Source organism: Carassius gibelio, chromosome B11 (genome assembly GCF_023724105.1).
Source record: "Carassius gibelio isolate Cgi1373 ecotype wild population from Czech Republic chromosome B11, carGib1.2-hapl.c, whole genome shotgun sequence".
In the NCBI taxonomy this organism is placed as follows: Eukaryota; Metazoa; Chordata; class Actinopteri; order Cypriniformes; family Cyprinidae; genus Carassius; species Carassius gibelio.
Window position 1 is genome coordinate 9,723,144 of NC_068406.1, and position 27,422 is coordinate 9,750,565.

Consider the following 27,422-nt stretch of genomic DNA (forward strand, 5'->3'; position numbering starts at 1 on the left):
ACGCTAATCTTTTCTAATCAGAAAGGTGCCAATCATGTAGGGGAAAAGGTCTAGCTTCAAACAATATTTCATTCATTTATCACCATGCAAGGAGTCTTTGAGAAACTGTCTGACTAAAATTGATTTGGTTTCTAATATGGATTGCACAGATCCGCTGATAAGTATTCCAATGATGTTCTGGATTAAGGGCCAATCTAGAAAATTACACAGCGGAGAACTAAACTCTAGACAAGAAGGCACTTAACCAAACTTTTTTTGTCTCTTAATAATGTTTTTCCTTGCACTTGTCCTTCAGTCAACAGAAATGTGAAATTAACTGGGTATATCTTCCTCTGTTAATGTCTTTCAGCAAAGAAAGAAAGATTTAGAACTGGGTCAATTTATCAATCAAACTCTAAAATTATCCAAATCTATAGTTATAAGTATGTTTGATTGGATGCCCGATGATTAAAACATTTAATTTAAAGTATTTTTTTTTTTTTGCTCTGTTCATAACCACTCCTCTCTCTCTCTCTCTCTTTGTTAGTGTATTTGATGTCAACATTTTCTAATGTCCTTTTAAATGATGACAAAACATGCATTGAGTTTTAGCGTCTCATACCAAACGATTCATCTTTAACAATTGTCACGACAGAGAAAAATCACTTGCACTGCATATCTCCAGGTTCATTTTGCACTCGCACAACAGCTACAGTACTTTAGGGCAGGTAAAAATGCATTTCGACAGGAATTTTCTAAGGACTTTTGTGTAGGTTAATGGAACAATTTGGCGAAACACCAAATGCATCAGCAGTAATGCACCGAACGGCATAGCATTAAAGAACACAGTTATTTCGAATTTCAAACATGCGTTTCATCAATTGAGAGCTCAAAATAGGTGCCTTGTTTTCTTTTGTCACTGCAACTCGTTCACACCAAATTTCAGGAGAGAAGTCTTTGAAAGCATCGGGTGTTAAATGAAAGCTGAAATTGAAAGGTTTATTTGTTTTTATACTGCATAAGGAAGACCGGGGCTAGTTGTCACATGTCTTTCTTCAGTGGATATTTCTCAAGGATGGGTTTGTTTCTGAAAGCCAGTTCCTGTAAAGACACACAACTTCAAGTCTTGATCTTAAATATCATTTATGCATTGGATTTCTGTCTTAAAAACGGAGAGATAAAGCCACTGTGAGAACTTTCCTGCGTGTCGTCCATTCTCTCGTCTGGAGTGTTTTCCAGACTGCATCTCGAGCTCTCTCTCACCTCAGCGGTCTTTACGCTGTATTGAACCGTCTGTGACAGTGACTGGGGAGGCAGAGACATCACGCGAACCGTGTGTTCACTTAGTGTGTCTGAGCAGAACATCCGTGTCACACACGCAAACCCTCTCCCTGAGATCAAAAACATGCTACGGCTGGAAACCGGGGGAAAACAGTCACGTATCCAGAGGCTGGATGAGGTCACCAGGTCAAAACTGTGTCCTGTCCTCGTAGTAAACAAATACGATATGACAGTAAAACAGAAATCAACCACCGATGACTGTAATATTCCACAGCCTGGGTTTTCAACAATGCTCCACAGTAACGTTGCGATTTAAAACACAGTTATTTCTTTGTAAAAAAAAAAAAAAAAAAAAAAGATACAGTACGTTAACATCTATTTACTGTTCGCAACAAAATATTGACAGTAATCTAGAGATGTACAACTGTTTGTGAATCTGAATCAGATCTCTGATTATATTCTACAAAGAATAGAATAGAATGGAATTCATAATATATTTGTAATATATTTTAATTTATGATATTTTTCATATTAAACTAAATTCATTAAATATTAAGTAAAGAATTATTAACAGCAACTAAAACACTGTGTATTACTTTAACTACTATTACTTTAGTAAACAGAAAATTAATAGAATAGAATAGAATAGAATAGAGTCATTCATAAGATTAATTTATAATATATTTGCGATTTATATTAATATAGAATATATTGTATTTCATAATAAGCTAAATAAATATGTAATTGTAAATATGTAATGAAGTTAAATAAAGAATTATTGACATCAACTAAAACAATTTAAGTATTATTAAACTTATTCACAGAAATATCTATGTTATACATAGTAAATATACATATATTCAGAATGTATCATTTGTAATATACTTTATTTATAATAAAAGAGATTAATTAAATAGGTAAATGTAAATATGTACATAGGATTCTGTTTTAGTTTATCTAAAAGATAAATGCACATTTTATGAACAAACACCTTCCATTATGCACGAGATTAGCATGCTGACATCATCAGACTGTAACGCTATTGTTAAATCATTTCAAATGTAAATGTTTTTTGTGTAGAGCAGAGGTTATCTACCTTTTTTTCCTCCACCAGACTATTTCATCCTTTATTTTGGACAGAGCCGGACAGAGCACACAGGACACTGCCAACTTAACAAGACAACAATGCACAGCATGTCTGTGTGTGTGTGTGTCTGTGTGTGTGTGTGTGTGTGTGTGTAAAAGAACAACTCAAGCGATGATCTGATGTTAGGTATGATAAGCTGTACAACATTAGTACATCTAATATATTTCCAGACAGTGCTCTTTTTGGCAATTGAGTGCTAAAAATATAGGATCGCTGCTATTAAGAATCACATGTAGTGTATGATATGATGGTAGACTTCTATCAGCAACCCTGAGAAGAATCAGAAACGCTCTCTCTGTGTATGTCATCGCACCGATGAGCCCAGCAGAACTCAGAAAAAGTGACGGCATCAGTTCAATCACAATGACAGATCCAAACAGGCGGCGTGTTCCCTCTTTCACAACAACAGATCAGCCCACACACACACACTCACATCTATTTAATTATATGACTTACAAGGACTTTCTATGATCAGAATCGTTTTGTTGTTGTTTATACGCAGACATGCACGTCTCTCTCAAATAAAGTTTTCTTGGCTTTTGCACTGACGCATACAAATACTTCATCACCAAGTATCACTAAGAAGAGACCGGGGCTAGTTGTCACACTTTAAATATTTCTCAAAGAAGGTTGATTTTTGAAAATCAATATTTTTTAAACATAAAAAGCCATTTGCACCATAATTGGGCAGTTTACTGAACGCAGATTTACCTTTAGTGATAGCGGGGCATGTTGTCACACTATAGACTATATAGTTACAATGGAAATCTACCTTTAAACAGCCTATTATAGGCTTTTCAGTGTAATTCATTCCAAATTATGTAAAACTAGAAAACGTAGAATGCAAAAATATTAAATTATTGAAACATTTAAACAACTTGGTACAACCTGCCCCAATTACATATGGTGTTTATGAAAAACAACCTTGTCCTAAAAAGCATGATTCAAATCTATGTTCATTATATAGCTGGCTTTTATCTTAATGTATGTCACTCTTGTTTTACTGCATTTATCTAACATCTGTAACAAAAATATGATGATAAAGGAATTTTAGTTTGGAGGGCAGAATAAAAACTGTTAAAATTCAAGACCTTCTGCTAGATAAAACACATTTGATTAACTTTACACTGACAATCATAGTAAGCTTGTGACAACTTCCCCTTGTGACAACTAGCCCCGGTCTCCCTATATATATCATTCTGTCATCTGAAAGCAAGACAACATAAATTCCTGTCTCTATTTGCTGCACACTCACACACACACACACACATCCACGCTCACCTTCATTGGTAGATGTTCCTCTGGAGCCCAGGACCTGCATTGATATAGTCCACACTAAGAGGGGCAGCAGCCCTGGATCTGATGCCATCGTGCAAATGTGGACCCAGCGCACGGGGAGAAAGCTCTCTCTCTCTCTCTCCCCCTGTCTCTCTCTCGTTCGCTCTCCCCTCGCCCTCGCTCACTCCCTCTCTCGTTCTCTGCCAGTGTAGAATCGGAGCAGTAGTCTCGATCAGAAACTGCTTTCAAAACTGCCTGCCTGCACTTGGGCACATGCAACACCACCAGGCGCAGCATGGGGGCGTGTCCAGCAGTGCCTGTCAAAGAGAGCAGCCAATCAGAAGGCAAGGGTTTGGAATATGCACATCCCTAGTTTTACATCCCGCACACCTCCTACATCTCTGGCCACATTTCTATGCATATTTTAATTGATAAATACATTTTGAATGTATTTATTTTATTTGTTTAAAAAAAATATTGCTTTCAGATTTTAATAAGAAAAAATGTCACTTGTGTAATATATATTGTGTATGTATGTATATGTACATATATATTATACATTTGACAGTTATATGTTTTATTATAATTTCTATTTTTTTTTTTCTACATAATAAAGACTTTTAGTTTACCAAGGTACAATAAATAATTATTTAATAATAAAATATAAGGGGTATTTTTTTTTTTTAACCTTTATGACAGCATATAGCACTGCAAATATCAATGTTACATTTTTTAACTAAACCCACTACTAAAACACTTATACATACACACAGTCTAATCTGACTGAATATAGCAAACATTAGAACCAGATACCGTATTCAGATTTTCCTGCTTTATTTTCAATATCTAGATAATTTTGTATTTTTTTTTTAATCTCAAATGGCATCTACCGTACAACTCTTTCCAAATGCGCTTAAAATACAGCACTAATTTTAATTATTTAATGGTCAACGAAACTGGTTTACTGTGATAGTACTGTAAAGAATAACATAAATAGTACAACTTTATCAGAATCTTTAAAATCTCAAAGTGATGCTGCATATTGGATATCAAAAATCCTTCCTCCCTCCTTTTAAAAAGCAGGACATTCAATTTCAGATCAGTCTGTTATTATTTATGAACAAGAGGCCACCTCCGTCGCCGTCGTCTGATGGATTTTCTGATTAAGTGCTTCAGGTGCTGATAAAATGATGTCTGCGTATCGGCTTGCAGCTTCATCTCTTCTCAGAGCATTTCTCATTGCAATATCTGATTCAGTTAGACCTCCAACCTCCAAACTGGAGTCACTATTTGCTTTGCTCACATTGATTCAACTTAATCCATACAAAAATCTCAATTTCTCACTACAGAACACTCCTTTTCTGCTAGTGTATCACTGCATCAACACATTTTGCATAACAGATTTCAGATTTCTGCTGAAATGCACAAACGTTTTGGCTTTGGAAAATATATTTTTTACACATTATGCTAATTTGCAGCATATTTACTTCATGCATAAAGCTCATCTTCTCAAATGTAAACAATCCATCAACCAATATGTTTGACTGTTTGATTGTACATATACAGTATGGCTTATACAGAAAATTGGTAACTTTTTCTGTTTTCATTAAGTCATTAAAACCCCCGAAATCATGGTTTATTGACATTTCTAAGTGAGGAAATATGAATTAGTTTGAATTAGAATTAGTTTATAGTGCGTTAACTATTTTTGTAGAACTTTTGTTTTGAAAAATGTATTAATTTTAATAAATGATGTCAATATTAATAAATGATGTAGAAGTAATGTAATTAACTAATGTAAATAAACCTAACCTTTGTGGAAAGTATAGGTGGGAATCTTTCGGTACCTCATGATTCGATTCATATTCATTTTTAGAAATTTGAGATTTTTAATCCCATTTTTTGTGCACAGTGGACATCAAACGCACCAGTATTTCGTTATAAAAACACACCTGTCTGAGGGAGAGGTTATTAATTTGCGAGTCATTGAAACTTCCTCCATTGCTAATGCTTTTTTCTTCCGACAACATCATGTTTTTATTATTATTATATTATCTAGAAAATCGATTTTAGAAATTTGTGAATTGATGCGAATCGCTAGAAGGCAGAATCAGGATTCATATGTGAATCGATGTAAAGTGTTTTTTTTATTGTAAAGTGTTACCAAATTATTTCACTATGCAAAAAGAAAGTGCATGAGTCACATGAGAGATATGAAACTTAAATACAGTATATCTTTATATTTTTTTTATAATAATTTTTCATTATATCAAAATATCTGACAAAAATAATATTACAATTGACCGGTCAAAGTCAAGTATTCCATAGGATCATGTAGAATTATACAGTTCTTCTAAACAGAACTAGAATGATTTGTTTTATAATAAGCATTTGTCAAATGTCATTAATAAAAGTTTGTAGTAAAGCAGTGCTACCACAAATGGGTCTTGCTCCATCTCTTGCTCTGCAGCTGGGCGAGAGAAACTGACAGAAGATGAGAGGAAGAGGGAAGGAGAGACACTGGGGGGATTCTGGGCCAAAGGGAGGGTCTGCGTTTCGCCTGCCAATGTCTTTCCTGCTCAGGCTGAGAACACAGGGAAGATGTTGTGCTGGGTCACAGCTAGCTCCTGTGAGCAAGATGCCTACGTGCAAGAGGGCCAAGACATTTGGATGAGTCTAGAGCCTCTATTTAGAACTCCAGGCCAATTTAGAGCTTATATGTTGTTCAAATGCTATTGTTGCTCAGTTATTATTCCTCATACTTAAAAATAAATGAACAGTTCACCCCAAAATTAACATTTGCAGACAATTTTCTCATCCTCGGGTCATCCATAATACAGATGAGTTTTTTTCATTGAAACAGATTTGGAGAAATTTCAAGTCCAAACAGCTAAAAAAAAAAAAAACACATCACAGTATTCCACACGACTCCAGATAACATCTGGTAAAAAAAAAAAAAAAAAAAAATAAGCTGTGATTGCAATAAACAAACTCATCATTAAGATGTTTTTAACTTTAAAAGTTTCTTCTGGTTAAAACATAAGTCCATAATCTGTTTTTAAATCAGCTGTTTGGGCTCTCATTCTGATGGCACCCATTTACTGCAACTGCAGAGGATCCATTGGTGTCACGATCATTAGATGGAGTGCCCATGAACTTCAGTAGAGGGCACTCCACTCAGGACCATTCCACCCATCAACCACCAAATGTCACCATATCATCACTTGGACACTAGCACCTTTCATACTGTTGCACCACACCCAAACTACATTCCCCATGAGTCACTGCATCACAATCACCTTGCCACACCTGCACCTCATTTACACACACATAAAAGCAGCACAATTACTTTCACTCACTGTGAAGTCTTATTTAGCCTGTCTGACATTTCCGAGCGGTTTTTCCCCCCCTGTGTTTGTTATTCCCGTGTTTGACCTTTGGACTGTGTATTTGACTCTCTGATTTCTCTGCTGCCTGCCCCGATCTCTGCTTGTTTCTGGTTTCGATTCCGGTTATCCCTGATGCCATTCGCTAAATAAATACTGCATTTGGATCCGAACGCCTCTGACTCCCTTCATAACAATTGGTGAGCAAGTGATGTAATGCTCAATTTCTCAACAACAAACAAACTCATCTACCTCTTGCATGGCCTGTTCATTTGTGCTTGAGCTATTCCATAACTCAAAGTACTAAACATCTGTGCTGCAGACATCTTGATTTCTCAAATCATGCCATTTGAAACTGTGGTTTTCCTGTTCATTTTTAACAGACTTCAATGATGGCAAACAATAAACCTTCACAAATATATTATAAAAGTGTCATGTTGCTTGGCAACAAGGAACAAATAGCTGAGCATGTAAAACATCCAGATGGTAACATGTGCAATGAGTGGCACTGGTCAGATAGATTTTTAGCAAAATCAAGTACAACTACTGAGTAAATGTCACATACTGTAAGGTAATTAATATACAAAAAAAAAATGATTATGAATGCAGAAAGCACGTTTTTCCATATACAGTATCAGCTAAAAGACTTTAAGTCATAAGAGATTTCCTTCTTAATCTTACCAGCCTCAAACTTTTAAATGGCTGCGTATATACTTTCATTCAAACTGTATTGTGACAAAGAAAAAAAATTGCAAACAACTTTATTACATAATACACTATCTTCCAGACCAAAGCTCTAACAGGGAACAATACTTTTTGCAGCGTTTACGGCTCCTTCCTCTATACATGCCTATTTTAAGGTCAAGAACATCTATTGTGCCTCTGCGGTGTGGAAAAGAGACTAGAACATTTTAAGGATGGGTGACTAAATCATACGGATTGATTTCATACTTTCAAATAGACTCCTTTAGCACCTAGAATATCCAGATAGTGTTCAGATTAACAGAGGCACAGAAAATGATTTCATTTCCTCTGCAGTGTGCTTTTAGATGCACTAGCGTTAGCGTTTTAGCAGCAGAGGCTTCTTTAGCACTCCAGTTACTAATCCTCAGGAGGAGACGATAGCAGCCCGGCGTCTGAGCTTTACAGCTGTTCGCCTTTCACCAGACGTGGAGAATCACACACACACACAAATGATGCTCCATAAAAATTTGCCACAAGTGCCACAAGAACAATCACATGATTAAAGCATATAACTAAATTTCAACATCAAAGCTGCTGTGGCATTTACAGCATTATGAAAGAGTTCAGTGGTTGTTTGATATATATTTCTACATTATTAACGCTAGCATAAGCAATAACTGAAGTTAAACATAATTTGCATGACTTCTGAGTTAACAGCAAAAACAAAAACACACAAAAAAGAATTAAGTAAATACACAGATGTACCCAAATCTGAACATATGGTGGATTTTTGTTATTTCAAGTTCTGCCCTACTTTAGGTTAATAAAGAAAAAAATTAAGATAACAATAAAGCAGCCATTTTGTTTGTGTGTGTGTGTGTGGGTGTGTGTGTGGGTGTGAGAGAGAGAGAGAGAGAGAGAGAGAGAATGTGATAGAACTTGTAATCAGTGTAAACCATACATCTCATAGCTCATAAGCAAACCCTCTCATTAAAATCAAGAATATTTCCTTTCTCTTCGAGTGCAGCTCTTTGTTTCCTAAGAAATTGTCAATGGGACATCATTAAGGCACGATCAAAATAACATACGACAAGTGGTATTTTGTGGAAGAAACACTGTGTGCTTCTGTGAGAAAGAGCTGAAGAGATCTAAGAAAGAAGAAGTGATCACACATTGATGGATCACGTGGGACTGAAACATCTCTCGTTAACACCGCCACAACATGGAGTCTGTTCTTCCTCATAAAGCTACTGTAGTTTCCCTGGCAGAACATATCTACAAAACAAATGTCCAAAACAATATATATATATATATATATATATATATATATATATATATATATAGTCCAAAAATACTACTGACCTTATTGTGTATCAGTCACTCCTATCTTCTTTCTCTGCTAATGTCTCCTCTGCTAAAAAGACATACTACCATAACAAAATTAACAATTCATCAAACTCTCGCATGCTTTTTAAAACATTTTCCTCACTTCTTTGTCCTCCTCCTCCCCCTCCTAGTTCATCTCTAATAGCTGACAACTTTGCAACGTTTTTCATTAATAAAATTAAACACATTAGTGCACAATTTTCCACACCACAATCATTCAAGCTCATATCACCAGCAAACTTACACTCATTTACATCCTTCTCTTCACTCTCTGAGGCAGAAGTCTCAAAACTCATCCTTTCTAATCACCCTACTACTTGCCCGCTTGATCCTATTCCATCTCATCTTCTTCAAGCCATTTCTCCTGCAGTTATACCTGCACTCACTCACATCATCAACACTTCCCTCCACACTGGTGTTTTCCCCTCATCATTTAGACAGGCACGTATAACTCCATTACTTAAGAAACCCAACCTCAACCCATCTCTTTTAGAGAACTACAGACCAGTTTCTCTTCTTCCTTTCATTGCAAAAACACTTGAAAGAGCTGTGTTCAAACAAGTCTCTACATTTCTCACAGACAACAATCTCCTTGACAACAACCAATCTGGTTTCAGAAGTGGACATTCAACTGAGACGGCCTTGCTCTCAGTTGTTGAAGCTCTAAGACTGGCAAGAGCAGAATCCAAATCTTCAGTACTTATCCTGCTTGATCTGTCCGCTGCTTTTAACACGGTTAATCACCAAATCCTCCTATCAACCCTACTGGCAAATGGCATCTCAGGAACCACACTTCAATGGTTTGAGTCTTACCTATCAGATAGGTCCTTCAAAGTATCTTGGAGAGGTGAGGTGTCCAAGTCTCAACATCTAACTACTGGGGTGCCTCAGGGCTCAGTTCTTGGACCTCTTCTCTTCTCTGTCTACATGGCATCATTAGGTTCTGTCATTCAGAAACATGGCTTTTCATACCACTGCTATGCTGATGACACTCAACTCTACCTCTCATTCCATCCTGATGATCCGACGGTAGCTATTTGCATCTCAACTTGTTTAACAGACATTTCTTCCTGGATGATGGACCATCACCTTCAACTCAACCTTGCCAAGACAGAACTGCTTGTGATTCCAGCAAACCCATCGTTCCATCACAATTTCACCATCAAGTTAGGCACTTCAACCATAACTCCTTCAAAAACAGCTAGAAGCCTTGGAGTTATGATTGATGATCAGCTGACTTTCTCAGACCACACTGCTAAAACTGTCCAATCCTGCAGATTTGCTTTATTCAACATCAAGAAGATCAAGCCCTTTCTTTCGGAACATGCTGCACAACTCCTTGTTCAAGCTCTTGTTCTGTCCAGGCTGGAATATTGCAATGCCCTCTTGGCAGGTCTTCCAGCCAATTATATCAGAACTTTACAATTAATTCAGAATGCGGCAGAAAGATTAATTAATGAGCCAAAAAGAATACACGTCACACCTCTGTTTACCAATTTGCACTGGCTTCCAATGGCTGCTCGCATAAAATTCAAGGCATTGATGATTGCCTACAAAAATACCACTGGCTCTGCACCCATTTACCCAAATTTGTTACTTCAGACTTATGTGCCCTCTAGAAACTTGCGTTCTGCAAGTTAACGTCGCTTGATTGTGCCATCCCAAAGAAGCACAAAGTCACTTTTACGGACTTTTAAATTAAATGTTCCCTCCTGGTGGAATGACCTTCCCAACTCAATCCGAGCAGCTGAGTCCTTAGCCATCTTCAAGAATCGTCTTAAAACACATCTCTTCCATCTTTATTTGACACTCTAACTTTATCACTGGATATTGGAAAGAACTGGATATTGCTGGATATTGGCAGGAACTGGACTCGCTGTTGTATACGCCGATCAAGAGCATCCCAAACATGCTCAATGGGTGACATGTCCGGTGAGTATGCTGTCAATGCAAGAACTGAGATGTTTTCAGCTTCCAGGAATCGTCTATAGGTCCTTGCAACATGGGGCCGTGTATTATCATGCTGCAACATGAGGTGATGGTTGTGGATGAATGGTACAACAATGGGCCTCAGGATCTCGTCACTGTATCTCTGTGCATTCAAAATGCCATCAATAAAATGCACCTGTGTTCGTTGTCAATAACATACAAAACTGACAAACCATAACCTCACCACCAACACGGGCCACTCGATCCACAATGTTGACATCAGCAAACCACTCACCCACACAAAGCCATACATGCTGTCTGCCATCTACCCTTTACAGTGAAAACCAGGATTCATCTGGGAAGAGAACACCTCTCCAGTGCACCAAGCCAGTGCAGACGGCATCGAATGTGAGCATTTGCCTGCTCAAGGCGGTTACAATGACGAACTGCAGTCAGGTCGAGACCCCAATGAGAACGACGAGCATGCAGATGAGCTTCCCTGAGACAGTTTTTGCAGAAATTCTTTGGTTATGCAAACTAATTGTTCCAGCAGCTGTCTGGGTGGCAGGTCTCAGATGATCTTGGAGGTGAAAATGCTGGATGTGGAGGTCCTGGGCTGGTGCAGTTACACTTGGTCTGCGGTTGTAAGGCCGGTTGGATGTACTGCCAAATTCCCTGAAATGCCTTTGAACACAGCTTATGGTAAAGAAATGAACATTCAGTTCACAGGCAATAGCTCTGGTGGACATTCCTGCAGTCAGCATGTCAATTGCACGCTCCCTAAAAAAACTTGTGACATCTGTGGAATTGTGCTGTGTGATAAAACTACACATTTTAGAGTGGCCTTTTATTGTGGCCAGCCTAAGGCACACCTGTGTAATAATCATGCTCTCTAATCAGCATCTTGATATGCCAGGTGGATGGATTATCTCAGCAAAGGAGAAGTGCTCACTAACACAGATTTAGACAGATTTGTGAACAATATTTTAGAGAAATAGGCCTTTTGTCAACATAGAAAAGGTCTTATATCTTTGAGTTCAGTTCAGGAAAAAGGGGTGCAAAAACTAAAGTGTTGCATTTATGATTTTGTTCAGTCTAAATACAAACACATGCATGTATAAATTTAAGAAAACTATGTTATTTTTATATATTAAATGTTTCTATAATATAAAATATAAGAATACAAATATATAAATGTATATGCATGTAAATATGTTTAAGATTTTTGGTTGCACTTTATTTTACAGTATGTGTACTAATATGTACTTATAGTGTACTTACAGTATATTTATCTAAGAAAGTTCTGGTAATACAAGGTAACTACATAGTTATTGTAATTACTATAATAAGTACATAGTATGTACATGAGTAACAGGACTGTAAAATAAAGTGCTACCAGATTTTTTGTATCTATATATACATAGTAGATATACACCTTACACACACATATTATGTAAACAAAAATGTTTATTTTGGACGTGATTAATCTTTTGACAGTACTAATTAAAACGAAGATTTTCTTTGTCCATATCCCTTAAGCAACAAGCAGTCAAATGTCCCATCTCATCCTGTTGCACTGTGATGCGGGACAGCCCGCACTAACCAGCCGTGTGTCTGCCTCCAAGTGTTCCATAAACTCCAACATACAGCAGCATGAGAGGCACTGCTGGGGAGCTTGATGGACGCTCGGGTGGCGCGTATGGCACACGACAGCCTTGAATTACCTGCCTCGCTTCCCCGCGGCCTGCCATTTTGTGGCACTATGTGGCAGCAGATGGTAAGGGTCACTATGCGGGTCTATATATAAACCTGCAGCAGCACTCACGTGTAGTCTAATGGAGTCGCCTATTTATGGAGAAAACGTAATAAATGTAATAATTAGTATTGCGGTGAATCATGCTCATGCCTAGATAACGGATAAGATGAGTGTGGTTTACAAAAAAATTATTGTATTAGCAAAATACTGCTCTGTATTAAGTCATCATGGCATACATTGTTGTCTTACGTCATCTGTTTTTGGCAGGACTTGTTGTTCTCTTGTTGCAATTACATCATCTCTTGCTCTTTTTTTCTGATACAACCTTGCAGACATACACTTTTCAAAGACTTTTCCCGGTGTATGAAAAATATTTAAAGGAATATTTCATCCAAAAATAATTTTAAATTATAAAAAAACATGATTATCTCACAAAAAAAAAAAAAAAAAAAAAGATGAGATGGAACATTTGGCTGCTTGCTGCTTGGGATGCGGACAATATATATATATATGTACTGTACATACACACACACACACAGAGACATGATATATACACTCACCTACAGGATTATTAGGAACACCCTACTAATACTGTGTTTGAACCCCTTTTGCCTCCAGAACTGCCTCAATTTTACGTGGCATTGATTCAACAAGGTGCTGAAAGCATTCTTTAGAAATCTTGGCCCATATTCATAGGATAGCATCTTGCAGTTGATGGAGATTTGTGGGATGCACATCCAGGGCATGAAGCTCCCGTTCCACCACATCCCAAAGATGCTCTATTGGGTTGAGATCTGGTGACTGTGGAGGCCACTTTAATACAGTGAACTCACAGTCATGTTCAAGAAACCAATTTGAAATGATTCGAGCTTTGTGACATGGTGCATTATCTGCTGGAAGTAGCCATCAGAGGATGGGTACATGGTGGTCATAAAGGGATGGACATGGTCAGAAACATTGCTCAGGGAGGCCGTAGCATTGAAACGATGCCCAATTGGCACTAAGGGGCCTAAAGTGTGCCAAGAAAAAACCTCCCACACCATTACACCACCACCAGCAGCAGCCTGCACAGTGGTAACAAGGCATGATGGATCCATGTTTTCATTCTGTTTACTATTACAAATTCTGACTCTACCATCTGAATGTCTCAACAGAAATCGAGACTCATCAGACCAGGCAACATTTTTCCAGTCTTCAACTGTCCAATTTTGGTGACCTTGTGAAAATTATAGCCTCTTTTTCCTATTTGTAGTGGAGATGAGTGGTACCCAGTGGGGTCTTCTGCTGTTGTAGTCCATCCGCCTCAAGGTTGTGCGTGTTGTGGCTTCACTAATGCTTTGCTGCATACCTCGGTTGTAACGAGTGGTTATTTCAGTCAAAGTTCCTCTTCTATCAGCTTGAATCAGATGGCCCATTCATCTGACTTCTAGCATCAACAAGGCATTTTCGCCCACAGGACTGCTGCATACTGGATGTTTTCCCTTTTCACACCATTCTTTGTAAACCCTAGAAATGGTTGTGCCTGAAAATCCCAGTAACTGAGCAGATTGTAAAATACTCAGACCGGCCCGTCTGGCACCAACAACCATGCCACGCTCAAAATTGCTTAAATCACCTTTCTTTCCCATTCTGACATTCAGTTTGGACTTAAGGAGATTGTCTTGATAAGGACCACACCCCTAAATGCATTGAAGCAACTGCCATGTGATTGGTTGATTAGATAATGAGAAATGAGAAATTGAACAGGTGTTCCTAATAATCCTTTAGGTGAGTGTATATCAAGGGTTAATATGATGTCGCTAAAAAGAACAATATTTTGTGTATTTGGTGTAATGCAATGTGTTTATGCTGTTTAAAGGGGGGGTGAAATGCTCACTTTCACTCAATATCCTGTTAATCTTGAGTACCTATAGAGTAGTACTGCATCCTTCATAACTTCAAAAATCTTTAGTTTTATTATATTTATAAGAGAAAGATAATCTGTACCGATTTTTCCCGGAAAAACACGAGCGGCTGGAGGCGTGACGTGTGGGCGGAGCTAAAGAATCACGAGCGCGAGTAGGCTTTTGCGTTGAGAGCTGGAAGCTGTGACATTACCGTGAGGAAAAAAACATCATCCAAAACAAAGCATGGCTAACAGTCAGATTCATCCGTATATTAATTATCCAGAATCAGATCCAGAGGCTGAAATTGAACAAGAGCAGCAGCCACAGCAACGACTACAGCAGGACGTCTCTATGTGGTATGTATTGAAACTCTATATATTTGCTTAGCGGTTTTGGAAAATGACTAAGTTCCACTTCATGTCGTCTTTTTTTTTTTTTTTTTTTTTTTTTTTTTTTTTTAAGGTGTACATGTGGAAAGTGCATGTTGTTTACTTGATGTGCTTACGCGCCGATAGCTAAGTTAACAACACAGAGATATTTGAAGCAGTTTTACTCACCGCCTGCGGTTCCAACACACGATCGTGAGCCTTTTTCGTTGGGACTGCATTATCCTTTAAGAAATAAACAATATACAAATCAGGCGTCAAACTGGGCCTTGTTTGTAAAACAAGCATCTTCGAAATGCAGGGAACAAACAAAAACACTTGCAAAACTCCGTTGATGCTCTGTAAAAATAATAAACTCCATCCACTGGTCCCTTAATGCTGTTTTTTTTGGTAATCTGTGCAGGGTTGTCTTGCCCTGGCAACCAAAAACACACTTCTTTTGTGACATTTCGATCTCGCTCTGATCAGTGAATGTCTGTGCTCTAAGCCTCGCTATACGGGAGCGCGCGCTCTTCCGGCAGAAGTGCCTTAGGACCCATATAAGGAAATTCTGCTCCATCTAACGTCGCACAGACCCATACTCGAAAAAAACTTTCCGAAACTTGTGACAAACCGGAAGAGGTATTTTTGGAACAGAAATACTCCTTCAAACGTACAACTTAATTATGGAAACTTTGTCCATGTTTAGCATGGGAATCCAACTCTTCAACAGTGTAAAAAACACAGTATGCATGAAATAGCATTTTCACCCCCCCCCCCCCTTAAGAAAAAAAAAACATTATTTTCCACATACTGTGCATTATTGTTTCTGCTCTATGCCCCGCCTTTCTGAAACGTGTCGATATTTACAAAGCTCATCGGTCTGAAAAGTGAGGTGTGCTCTGATTGGCCAGCTATCCAGTTCATTGTGATTGGCAAATTCTTTAAATATAAAACATGTACAGTACTTACAGACTGTGAGTCAGAAGCGCTAGATTGTCCTTGCAAACTATATAGAACAGCCTTTGAGCACAAACCCATTGTAGGCTTGTCTACAGGTTCAGAGCTCCGTAAAATGCATCACTCACCGTGGGCTTGAGTGAGGAATGGCTGGTGGGTAAGAAAACGGTGTGGCCAGAGGATTCAACAAAAGGCAAATTTGACGACCCCGGGGCTGGACCTCTTCCATGGTGAAAGCCGTTCTGGCAATTCACAGCGTGAAGTTGATGTATTTCCTCAGCGACCAGCACAGATCAGCTCTAGGCATGATAAAGCAGATATCACCCTATTTTGGAAGACCAAACAAAGTAGTTTCGCTTTCACAACAAAACACAGCTTTTCAACAACATGGCGGCAAAAACCATACTACAGCGAAAAGTTATGGACGGCATTATGCAAATCTTCCAACATCGTGACGTATACATGTGGGGGTGTTTTGGGGGCCATAGTTGACTCTTAACTTTTATAAAAAATATCTCTTTGGATTTGAGACTTTAGTCTTGTAACTTTACAGATCTTCTTTATGCACCAAGAGCTTGAAACACTCCAAAGAGACAGGAAAATGTGAAACTGCATCATTTGACACCTTTAAAATAATAATAATAATAATAATAATAATAATACTATTATTAATGTGTAAAAAATCAAAAAGAACACTTCATATGAATTTAGAATGAGAGTGAGTCTATTGACACTATTTTTTTTTTGGGGGGGGGGGGGGAGTCTCCCTTTAACAGTGACTGGAGGGAATGTGGGCATGTCACAATGAAGATGGCAGCCGTATGGTGGCCGGAGCGCCAGATGGAGAGTGCACTACAAAGGAGAAGCCTGTTCTCATCAAAGGCTAATGTGAAGTTTTAATCAAACACCCTCCGAACGCCAGACCAAACACTGAAAGGATGGAACGGACGGGTCAAATGCAGTTCAAACAGCCACTCAAAGGCTTCCTAAAATTGCCGCCAACTTCAAACGCCCCAGCAAATCACTTTCTCCATGGCAGGATTCAGAGCCAGTTTTAAGCTAATCACATTGGGAAACCCTGCAGCTCTGCTAACCATGACGAAGGTACAAAAATCACCAGAATTTGCTATGACACACAAAACAAGCTAGTGCTAAACATGCAAAGTTAGTGGAAAAATAACACACTCAGTCACATTTTTGCCAAGTGGCTTTAACAAAGTAAATAAGCTGATTTACTGCAAGTCTTTTATTTTTGTTAATTTCAGTGGTGAAAAAAGACAAATGGAAGTTTTGACTTGTTTGTTGAAAGGATATGAAAACCACATACAGTACAGACCAAAAGTTTGGACACACCTTCTCATTCAAAGAGTTTTCTTTATTTTAATGACAATGAAAATTAAAGATTCACTATGAAGGCATCAAAACTATGAATTAACACACGTGGAATTATATATGGAATTATATACATAACAAAAAAGTGTGAAACAACTGAAAATATGTCATATTCTAGGTTCTTCAAGGTAGCCACCTTTTGTTTTGATTACTGCTTTGCACACTCTTGGCATTCTCTTGATGAGCTTCAAGAGGTAGTCACCTGAAATGGTCTTTCAACAGTCTTGAAGGAGTTCCCCGAGAGATGCTTAGCACTTGTTGGCCCTTTTGCCTTCTGTCTGCGGTCCAGCTCACCCCTAAACCATCTCGATTGGGTTCAGGTCCGGTGACTGTGGAGGCCAGGTCATCTGGCGCAGCACCCCATCACTCTCCTTCTTGGTCAAATAGCCCTTGATGCCTTCAGTGTGACTACAATTTTCATAGTCATGCAAATAAAGAAAACTCTTTGAATGAGAAGGTGTGTCCAAACTTTTGGTCTGTACTGTATATATACACACCAAAGGCATGTGTCTTATCCACTGTGTCATCAACACCCCATATGTGTGTGTGTGTGTGTGTGTGTGTATATATTATCTCATCACTGTATTTTTTATATAATTTTATATTTTAGTCATTTTATTATCTGTTGTACATGAGCAATATTAACATTCTCTTCAATGTATTTTCAAAGAAATGCACTATTGTTTAATTTTATAATTTTTCATAATTTTCTATTTAATCTTTTTGATTTATATTTTTTCTTTTATAATTTTCTCAACATAAGTTCAGTGTATAACTTTAATACACTGAATTTGTAAATGTAATTTTAAAATATATAATTTGTGTATTTACAAAATATTTTTTTCTGATTTGAAGTCATTTCATATAATAATAACATTTTAATATAATAACAAATGTTTTTGATTTGAGTTATTTGTATATAATTTGCTGTGCATAAATAATATTAGTTTACTCTTCAATGTTTATTTACTGTAAAATCCACTTATAGTAATATTTTTAATTATGTAACTTTTTAGTTTAATCTATTTCATTTATAACTGTTCTTTAATAATTTGCTCTACATAGCATTTAGATTTTAATCCCCATTGCTACAAGGCCTCATTTTCCACTTCTTATAACTCATTATTGGGAACCAAGTATCAAAATGCCTAAAATAAACTGCTAATATGACTGTCAACTGCCCTTTAAAACATAAATGGCACTGTGGTAAAAATACACCGCAAGTCACAGACCCAATGCAGAACATCTGTACTCTTACCAGCGATGACAGTTTGAGAACATCTAAAACGACATTAATTACAATCCTGACAGCCGAATCAGCAAGTGTGATCAATGTGACATTCAAAGTTTAGCCCTCTGCAAAAATCCCACACCTCTAGCATCTCACATTAGAGGCCAAGCATGAAGTGAGTCGACAGTCATGACAGGTTACCGCCCGCTGATCTTATTATGTTGTCTTCAGCTCTGGAACAACAGCGAGAGGGACTTTGCTTATTCAGTCAGAAATTAATCATAATAAGACCGTCTTTGTTTCTCATTAACGGGTGATCCTTTAATATTTGACTACTTCTTCTTATTCATCATAAGTGTAAAGTTAAAGCCTATGGTTTATTTTTATTCTGTGCGGCAAATAACCTTTTAACAGTCTTTTAAAAAAGCAGATAGCAGAGACAAATTAAATATTTTAAAAGCAGATTATTAAAAAAGCACAATGCATGTTGCTTCAATCCTATCTAAACTATTTGTTAAAGCCTTGTTCATACCTGTCTATGAAAATAAGCTGAATTCTGTGGCTTTATTAAGTTTTCTCTTTGATGCATATTAAGTAGTATTTTCACTGTACGTTTCAGTTATAAAAGAGAAACTTTTTGTTGTTGAAATGTGAATAATCATCACAGCAAATGAGCCTCTCTTTTTGGCTAAGCCATCAGTGGCTTATCTCTCCGAGTTCAGAGATTTTCTCTTATGTAATTTTTTATCTTATTGTCTTTCGCATTTGCATAGAGTCTCTCTTCGGCAAGTCCGTCGAAGCACTAAAGGTTGCTTTTATGAGTAATATACATTTTTAGCTATTTTGTAAATGAATGGTCCACTGGGCTGATTGGATCAAATCAAGGGTGGACAAACTCCTCGCCCACCCTCGCCCTCTTTTTCGATCTGCTTCACCCCCTCTCTTTTTTCCTTCTATTAGAGATGGTGAAAGATTGCCTTATCTCCCTCAAAGGCATGGAAAGCTGCCTTGCGTGAAAGTGCCAGGATTCAAAATTCAAAGTAGTGATTAATGTGGTCATCCTCCTCATAGACTGTGAAAATTAGCTCCCAGCTCTGCTGAACGTGATACTGCACTCGGGAAGAATCCTCACAAACTGTAAATATGGCGTATTCATGCTCGTCTGCGAACTCCGTTCCCCTCATGGATTCAGCTAACACACGGGAATTTAATATTCAGTGCAGCTGAAGACTTTCAGGAAAAAAGGTTCAGAATTAATGCCTAAGAGCCAAATATGAGTAAAGGCATATTTCTTTGTTCTCAGTGAGTTCATATGGATAATTTATGAACAGGTAAAAAAATTGTTTGTTTTTTTTAAATCACATTGGTGTAAATTCCTTCTTTTTTTTCAAATCAATCTTTATTCAAGAACAATATTTAGATAAATGTCCATTTGTTTTATATTTATATATTTCTATCATGACAAGACTTGGAAGATTTCGGCATGTTAACTGATTTAACAATGTTAATGTATTTGGCGGAATAGATCTGCTGGATTGCTGCTGCTGTTGTTTATTGCTGTAGTTGTAGATTACTGCTGCAATCGAGTACAGAAACGTACTGCCGGTGCTTTTGGTGTTACGGTGCTGGGAGTATTTAAGAGATACTGCTGCTGCACAAATAGCAGATGAAATAACCCATAGCAGACCTAGACAAGTGGAGCTGGGGAAGGTGGAGGGTTTCATATGGACTCTGAAAGCACACTGCAAAATACTCAAGTGGATGCTTACCAGGCATTTTCTCCTCGTAACCCTGAAAATAACTTAAATTACACATTCAGTTTTAATCGTACAGATAAGAGCAATACATCAATCGAATCTGTAAAGGGTCTACTTTTTTTGTATACAGACATAATAAAAACAAAACTTTGTGCTTTTATAAAATAAAGACAACAAACAAGGTGTGCTGTCTGCAGCCTTTGTCTGCGCTGATCTTCATTTATGAACGCGTCATTAAAATGAACTTGGGTTAAAGGGGGGTAATGGGCTAATTGCACATCTCCGCCATCTTGGATTTTCGGTCTAGTGAGTGTGTTTATAGGGTTGTGCTAAATGACTAAACTTGCAATGGCCTGAAAACGTGATGACCGTGTCATTTATTGAGCATTCAGCATGATGAAATGAAAGATGTATCTTCATGTCCATGACCGTGTTTACAAAGCTTTTATGACAATGACTCGAAAATAAGTTGACTATTTAAAAAAACAGCTGAACATCAGTTCACTATTAAAACAACAGTTAATCAACAAGTCCAGTGGCGTAAATAGTAATGTGCTTGCCAAAGTCATTTTTGATGCGATCGACCGGGTTCAATTCCACCATTACCAAACTTTATTTATTTTTTTACTGTAACTGTAAATCTTTTGTTTTGATTTTGCCTTTACGTTTAGTATTCACATTTTTCATTTGATCGTTTGCAGGAAAGCTATTTTATCACTACACATGATAATTTTTTCTCTTAAGTTTTGTAGAATTTCGTTGACTTTAATCTGATTACCCTGAAAACAGTGTTGCCCGCTGGACACATGCTACTGTTTCAGCCAACATTAGGTAGATTATCCCAATAAAGTGTTTGTTCAACAAGCTGACTGTTGTCAATCCATTTCTTTGTTGGAAACATTTTAATGACGAAGTAATTGTTGTCACTCTACATATTCAATATGAATTAAACAAATTGTTGCCCTTGTATTTATTGCATTTTATATATTTATCTCATATAGGGTGACCTGGTCTGGCACTAATGTGGAAGGCACAATACAATGCACTGGTGACAAAACTATACTCTGCTCACGTGGCGCTTCTCTTACCTTCTGCTGTTTGTTTTTTTTTTTTTTTTTTTTTTTTTTTTTGGATGCAATCCCAGTTGTCCACTTCCTTATATTCATCATAATAAAGGTGGTGCTCCTTGAGAAAGAAGATGATTAGGGGTTAATTATCACTTTATCAGAGGCAGAGACATGACATCTTGCTATGAAGTATAACCACTAAATAGCTTCCTAATTATGATTAATCACTCTGAGATGACACACAGCTTTCATATTCATTCATCCAGTTTAAGAAAGACAGTTTCAATTAGCTTTTTTAGGACAGAACCACACTTTTACTTTAACTAGTTATTCTGATTAAATTAACTTGGAAACTTTTGGTTCTTTTGGGCATAATGAAGAAATAGTGCTGCATGCTAAAGCCTATCACCGGTGAACAAACAAGGCCAGATATATACTCTCCTCAAATATGCAAACTTGTGCTGCATGTTATTTTACGATCGTACTAAAGCATAAAAAATTACCATAATATATTTGCAGATATTTGGAAACATGCTAAGCTCATATATTTGTTCCTGTGAAAAAACAATACTACAGCCAGTTATTAAGGGCTGTAGCATAGGCTTTAAAATGTGTTATCTGTGTCAAAATGTCTGTTTTTGTTTTGGTCTGTGTGAGTCCACCCACTGCCAATTTATCCAATAGTGTTTTGATACCCTGGGCTGCCAGTTATTGGAAAACAGTGTATTGCAGCCATGGAAGCCAGAGATCAAAGATCACAGATTCTACCAGACCTAAAGCCTGGGTGACTATCTAAAAAAAACTCTATGACCAGAAACATTCAAATGCAAATGAATTGACTCATCAACTAACAACGTAAGGCTCATCACCTTCCATAGTCTACACTCATTTCTGTTGCAAGTCCTCAATCTGGCAACCCATGGGACCCATTTCCTATCTCGCAACCCATTTCCTATCTCGCAATTCTGACTTTAAAACTTTCAATTGCAAATGTAGATCTCACAAATCTGAGAAAAGAAATCAGAACTGCAAGATATAAATTCACATTTCACGAGAAATCAAAAGAGTCTGAATTGTGAGATTTTCTTCACTCTATGAATCAGAGATATGAGAAGCATCAACATGTTAGCACAGTTAATGTTTCCGCCATTCACGGGTGTATGTGAGGTTATCTGATTTGTTTCCTATCAATAACAGCTCGCTAAAGCCCAAGAGAGGATCTTAAGCTTGTGAACTCTTCATTAATGAGTCAAGCTTATGAAGCAGACAGAAAGGCATGATTATTTTGTTGTCTGATGTAATTAATCATTGTTGCCTACATTTATGTTATCAGCAGCTGTAGCCTCCACTAGTACAGTTTTACAATTTCTAAATGGAATGTCAGTGGTGTTTGCAACACAAAAAGTTGCCAACAAGAATACTCAAATGTTGCGAGCTGCTGCCTGAGCATTGCTATTTGGTTGCTATTAAGTTGTTAAGTTGTTGAAGGTCTTCCAAATGGTTTTCATGGAGATGCTATGAAAAGGTTGTTCTGACTGCTTATTAGGGTGTTGCTTTGCTGTTGCTAAGGTGTTCCAAATGGTTTTCATGGCGTTGTTATGAAAACATTGTTCTGAGTGTTTATATCAGGATTTCCTCTTGGGTTACAGAAACCAGATCAAGTACCAGTCAAAAAATTCACAAAACATTCCTTAATATAATGCAACATTCTGGAACCCGAACACTTAAACACGCAGACTATATGATATGAAATTAGCACGGCTCCAAAAATCTGTTTACGACAGCATCATTAATTTGTGGAACTTGTTATCTCAGTCACATATGGCTGGAGCCGAGACACACTCAAATGTGCGCTCAAACAAGCCTATATGCACATATATTATGCAAAATAAAGGAAGAACAAAGTAAACAGACACTATAGGTGACAGGAAGGACTTCATTAGGGAAGGATTTCTGCTGAGCTGACAGAGACACCCTGCTCTCTCTCATTCTCTCTCTCGCTGTCTTAAACACACGCACACACTCTTGTGCTCCCCATCTTGTGAGAGAAACAGTGGGAATGGGAAATGGGGGTGGACAAGGAGACAGAAAGAACAAGGCCCGTCACCGCACAGCAGAGGCTTTTTGTCACTTTCAGAGGAGGCCTGTAAGCGAGCTAGTGGCAGTCGCAGCGGTTGTGGGAGGCAGGGTGAGGGAAAGTTCATCTGGAGGCGCTCAGCTCCAAACACAGCTCCAGAGACCCGCGTTGACTCCAGGCTTTTGGCAGTACGACAGCAGTTAGCTCGTAGCTGGCTAATGCCGCACGGTGCTTTTCACAGACCTAATCTTCACAACAACAGCGGTTAGGACAAAACAACAGCAATATGAGTCATGTTTATACATAGCCGTGCTGGTTTTGTTGCTTTGTTGCGCATTAGGGGTTATTTTTCACACGTGTTTGATGATGGTAGAGAGGAAACCTGGAGCGCTAACCACATGTCAGGGCCAATTAGGAGACGGCACTTTTGGTTGGTGAAACACTCGGCGGTCAATTTGAGTTCACTGCAAACTAGCTAGAATTTGTTTTTGCTTTTTACAACATAGTGAGGTGGGTCATCCGTCCACAGTTAGAGTCCGAAATTAATTTACACTTCCGATGGGGGGGTAAATTGAGAAAAATTACCATTTAGAAATATTTCTGATGATAGAGAGTTTGAATGAACTTTCTTCCGTTGAACTGATTCTTATTTTATAGTATTCTATACAGTGATAAAGGCTATGTGGATTATCATTGCAACATAAACATTAAACTATTCACAAGTGAGACTTTAATGCTCCATAATGGCACTGGTGCTGGATTTTTATATTATTTTATCGTATGTGTACTATTCAATTTTAAATATAGCCAATACCCATATTTTGTGACACCCCTAATTAACACAATAACGATATTTCATTATTTAAATATCACAATTATTGTCAACACTGGTATATTGTGACACCGCTAGTACCACCAACACATTTTTTACATATTCTACTAATTTCTGTGGATTCATTTATCAATGAACCCTTACTCATTCGTATGTTGTTCCAAAACTTGACTCCTTTTTTTTTTTTTTTTTTTTTTTTTTTGGTATTTTAAGGTTTCCTTGTTGCACATGTGCTTACTATTTTAATAACTATAAAGTATGCATAAATTATGCATAATTACATGTAAGCACCTTAAAATAAAATGTTTCTTATGCTCACCAAGGCTGCACTTATTCGACACAGCACAGGGTAATCAGTGATATTGTGAAATATTATTACAAAATAATATAACCCATCTGTTTTATTTAAAAATACCATTTATTCCTGTGTTTCAAAGATGAATTGAATCCAGTATCATTATTGAAAGTCTTCAGTGTCACAATCCTTCAGAAATCATTCTAATATACTGATTTGATGCTCAATAAATATTTCTTATTATTATCAATGTTGAGCAAAGTTGTAATGTTTAATATCATTATGGAAAACATGATACAGTCTTTACACACTTTCCGAATTTGATAAATATAACATTCAAGTCCTTTGTAACAGAATTTTTGTACAAATGTGTCTACCGTAACTTTTGATTATTTAAAGGAAAAGTTCATAAAAAAAAAAAAAACAGATTAAAAAAAGAACATTGTTACATCAGTGGTTCAACCTTAAATTTATGAAGCTATGATAATACTTTTTGTACAGTGTCAAGCTCTTGGATTTCATAAAAATATATCTTAATTTGTATTCTGAAGATGAACAAAGGTCTTACGGTTTGGACTGACATGAAGGTGAGTAATTAATGACAGAAATTTAATTTTTGGGTGAACTAACCCTTTAATGGCTCCTCAATTACTAAATTTCTTAAAATAATAATACTAATTCTCACAGACCCACAATGTCTAATATTAGGACATACAGTGATTTTGTTCCACATACTGTATTTTGGGTTTAATGCAAGGAATATCCCACAAATGTGTCAACACATGTAGTTCTGTAGGAGGGGAAACTAAATTAGGCATCCAAGATACAAAAATTGGCAATTAAAACCTGCAGTGTTCGCAACCTCAAATAAAGTCACCAGCCAACAGGCGAGTAAATAACAGCTGTCACACAGGCCCGCGCTTTTTAGCGCCTACAGCTATAACTATTGCTACGAAGAGGTTTGCTAAACAGCCCCAGAGCTAAAAATAAAGTTGAGATGTTAACACGCAGGGAATTCTCAGAGGACCGGTCATTTAAAATAGTGTTTCACACGACTCAAAGTTTGCCATCATCCTTCATCAAAAACAAATTATTAACCTTTAAAACTAGCGCGGCTGGCAGACATTCCCGAGTTCACTCCAGGCTGCTATATCTGCCAAATCTTGGCTGAAAATACACACAGGGACCATTTTCTTAACAGCTGGGAGTTCAATTAGCAGCTGATAAGCGAGCAGGGGTTGGACCCTCCAGTTTCCGATTCCTCATGAAAAGAGGAGCAGAGCGGGCCGACTCGGCACCGCAGGCCAGAATAGAAGAGTAATGTTCCTCCACGCACAGCTGCTAACTGACAACAAAGGACTTGTCATCGTGATTAATGGCTTGAGGAAGCCTCTCTTTGTTACCAGGGCAGCACTGTACTATGTTAAAGGCTATTAACGCTGGGGAAAGATGGGGAAATATATAAAAACCAAAGAGGGAGGGGAAATTTAGATATAAAATGGGTACAGGAGGTGAATAAAGGAGCAAAAGTGGCTGAGTTGGAGTAAAGGGGAATCCGTGATGTAGCACGCCGGGATTTTACCACGCTGGCAGGTATAATGTGGGGCGTATGACAAAGAGCTATTTGTTGAATTCACTTCATATCGATATTGGTGGTGATAAATACTTAAGGCTGGAGATTTGACAGCTCAGGCGGTGGGTTTAGGAGTGGCCAATATGCTTTCTTTTGCCCTTCGTTCCATCAGCTCTAAATGAAAATAACTATTTATGGAGGCTATGGTATGATGGCAGGTAGGAAAGAGTGAGAGACGCAACTTTTCACATTGATTTTCATGTCCGCTGAAAACAAAACGGTTTTGGATCTGATGCTGCCATGGCAACTAGAGGTAAAAATGCTTTCAGATTGGGCTTGGTTGATTGAGCTCCTCCTCAGACTAAAGTTGGGTGGGTCTTTTGGTGGGCAAAGAGAATGGGGTGTACTGGGCTGCATTTCCCAAAAGCATCGTAAGCCTAAGTTGATCGTAGCTCCGTTGGTTTTAAGATGTATTTAAGCTTACAACGCTTTTCGAAAATGCAGCCCTCATTGTTCAGCTTTTAAACTTGCTAAATATTTTGGACCTCAAAAAGAATATGATGCAGTGTAAATGTTTGCATTTTTAATGTATATATATATATATATATATATATATATATATATATATATATATATATATATATATATATATATATATATATATATACACATACACATATGTGTATATATATATATTTGTAGTTGGCCATTTTTTTTAGTATTTGTTATGCCATATTTGTTGATTTCAGTCCATTTTATTCAGACTGAAATTACATACAATTTTTGTCAACAAAAATAATATTCAACAACAGTATGTTTAAAATTGTTTACTGCCATGACGCATGTTTACTCTCATGTTTTTCTCATCATTACTCAACACATTTGTTAGCAATTTCAGTCCTGAGATTAAGACAATATTTGATGTTTAGAGCTTCTATTGGTCAAATGTAAAATAAACAAATCCACAGGTCAACCTGAACTTCAGAATGCAGTGAAATACTGACTCTTAATTTTCACGTGCATATGAATGGAGCACAAAGTCTAGTATGACACTCAAATTTGTGTTTTCACAATGAATAATTTTCTCTATTGCAACAAGTGCACCAGATTTGACCTTTTTTAAGCACCGGCACAATCAGACATCTCTGTTCTTATTACAGG

At 37.4% G+C, this 27,422-nt stretch overlaps 1 protein-coding gene across 3 annotated transcripts in view; it reads right to left on the reverse strand.

The window, feature by feature from the left end:
- LOC127968662 (ephrin type-A receptor 8) overlaps window positions 1-3,958 on the reverse strand; it is a 74,581-nt gene extending 70,623 nt beyond the window's left edge. For 2 of the 3 annotated variants that reach the window (XM_052569994.1, XM_052569993.1), the window contains exon 1: window positions 3,689-3,958. In XM_052569994.1, the coding sequence (XP_052425954.1) occupies window positions 3,689-3,776 (88 nt within the window). In that variant the 5' untranslated portion in view covers window positions 3,777-3,958. The remainder of the gene's footprint in view (window positions 1-3,688) is intronic. The other variant, XM_052569995.1, reaches the window with a different exon arrangement.
- Window positions 3,959-27,422: the final 23,464 nt, after the last annotated feature.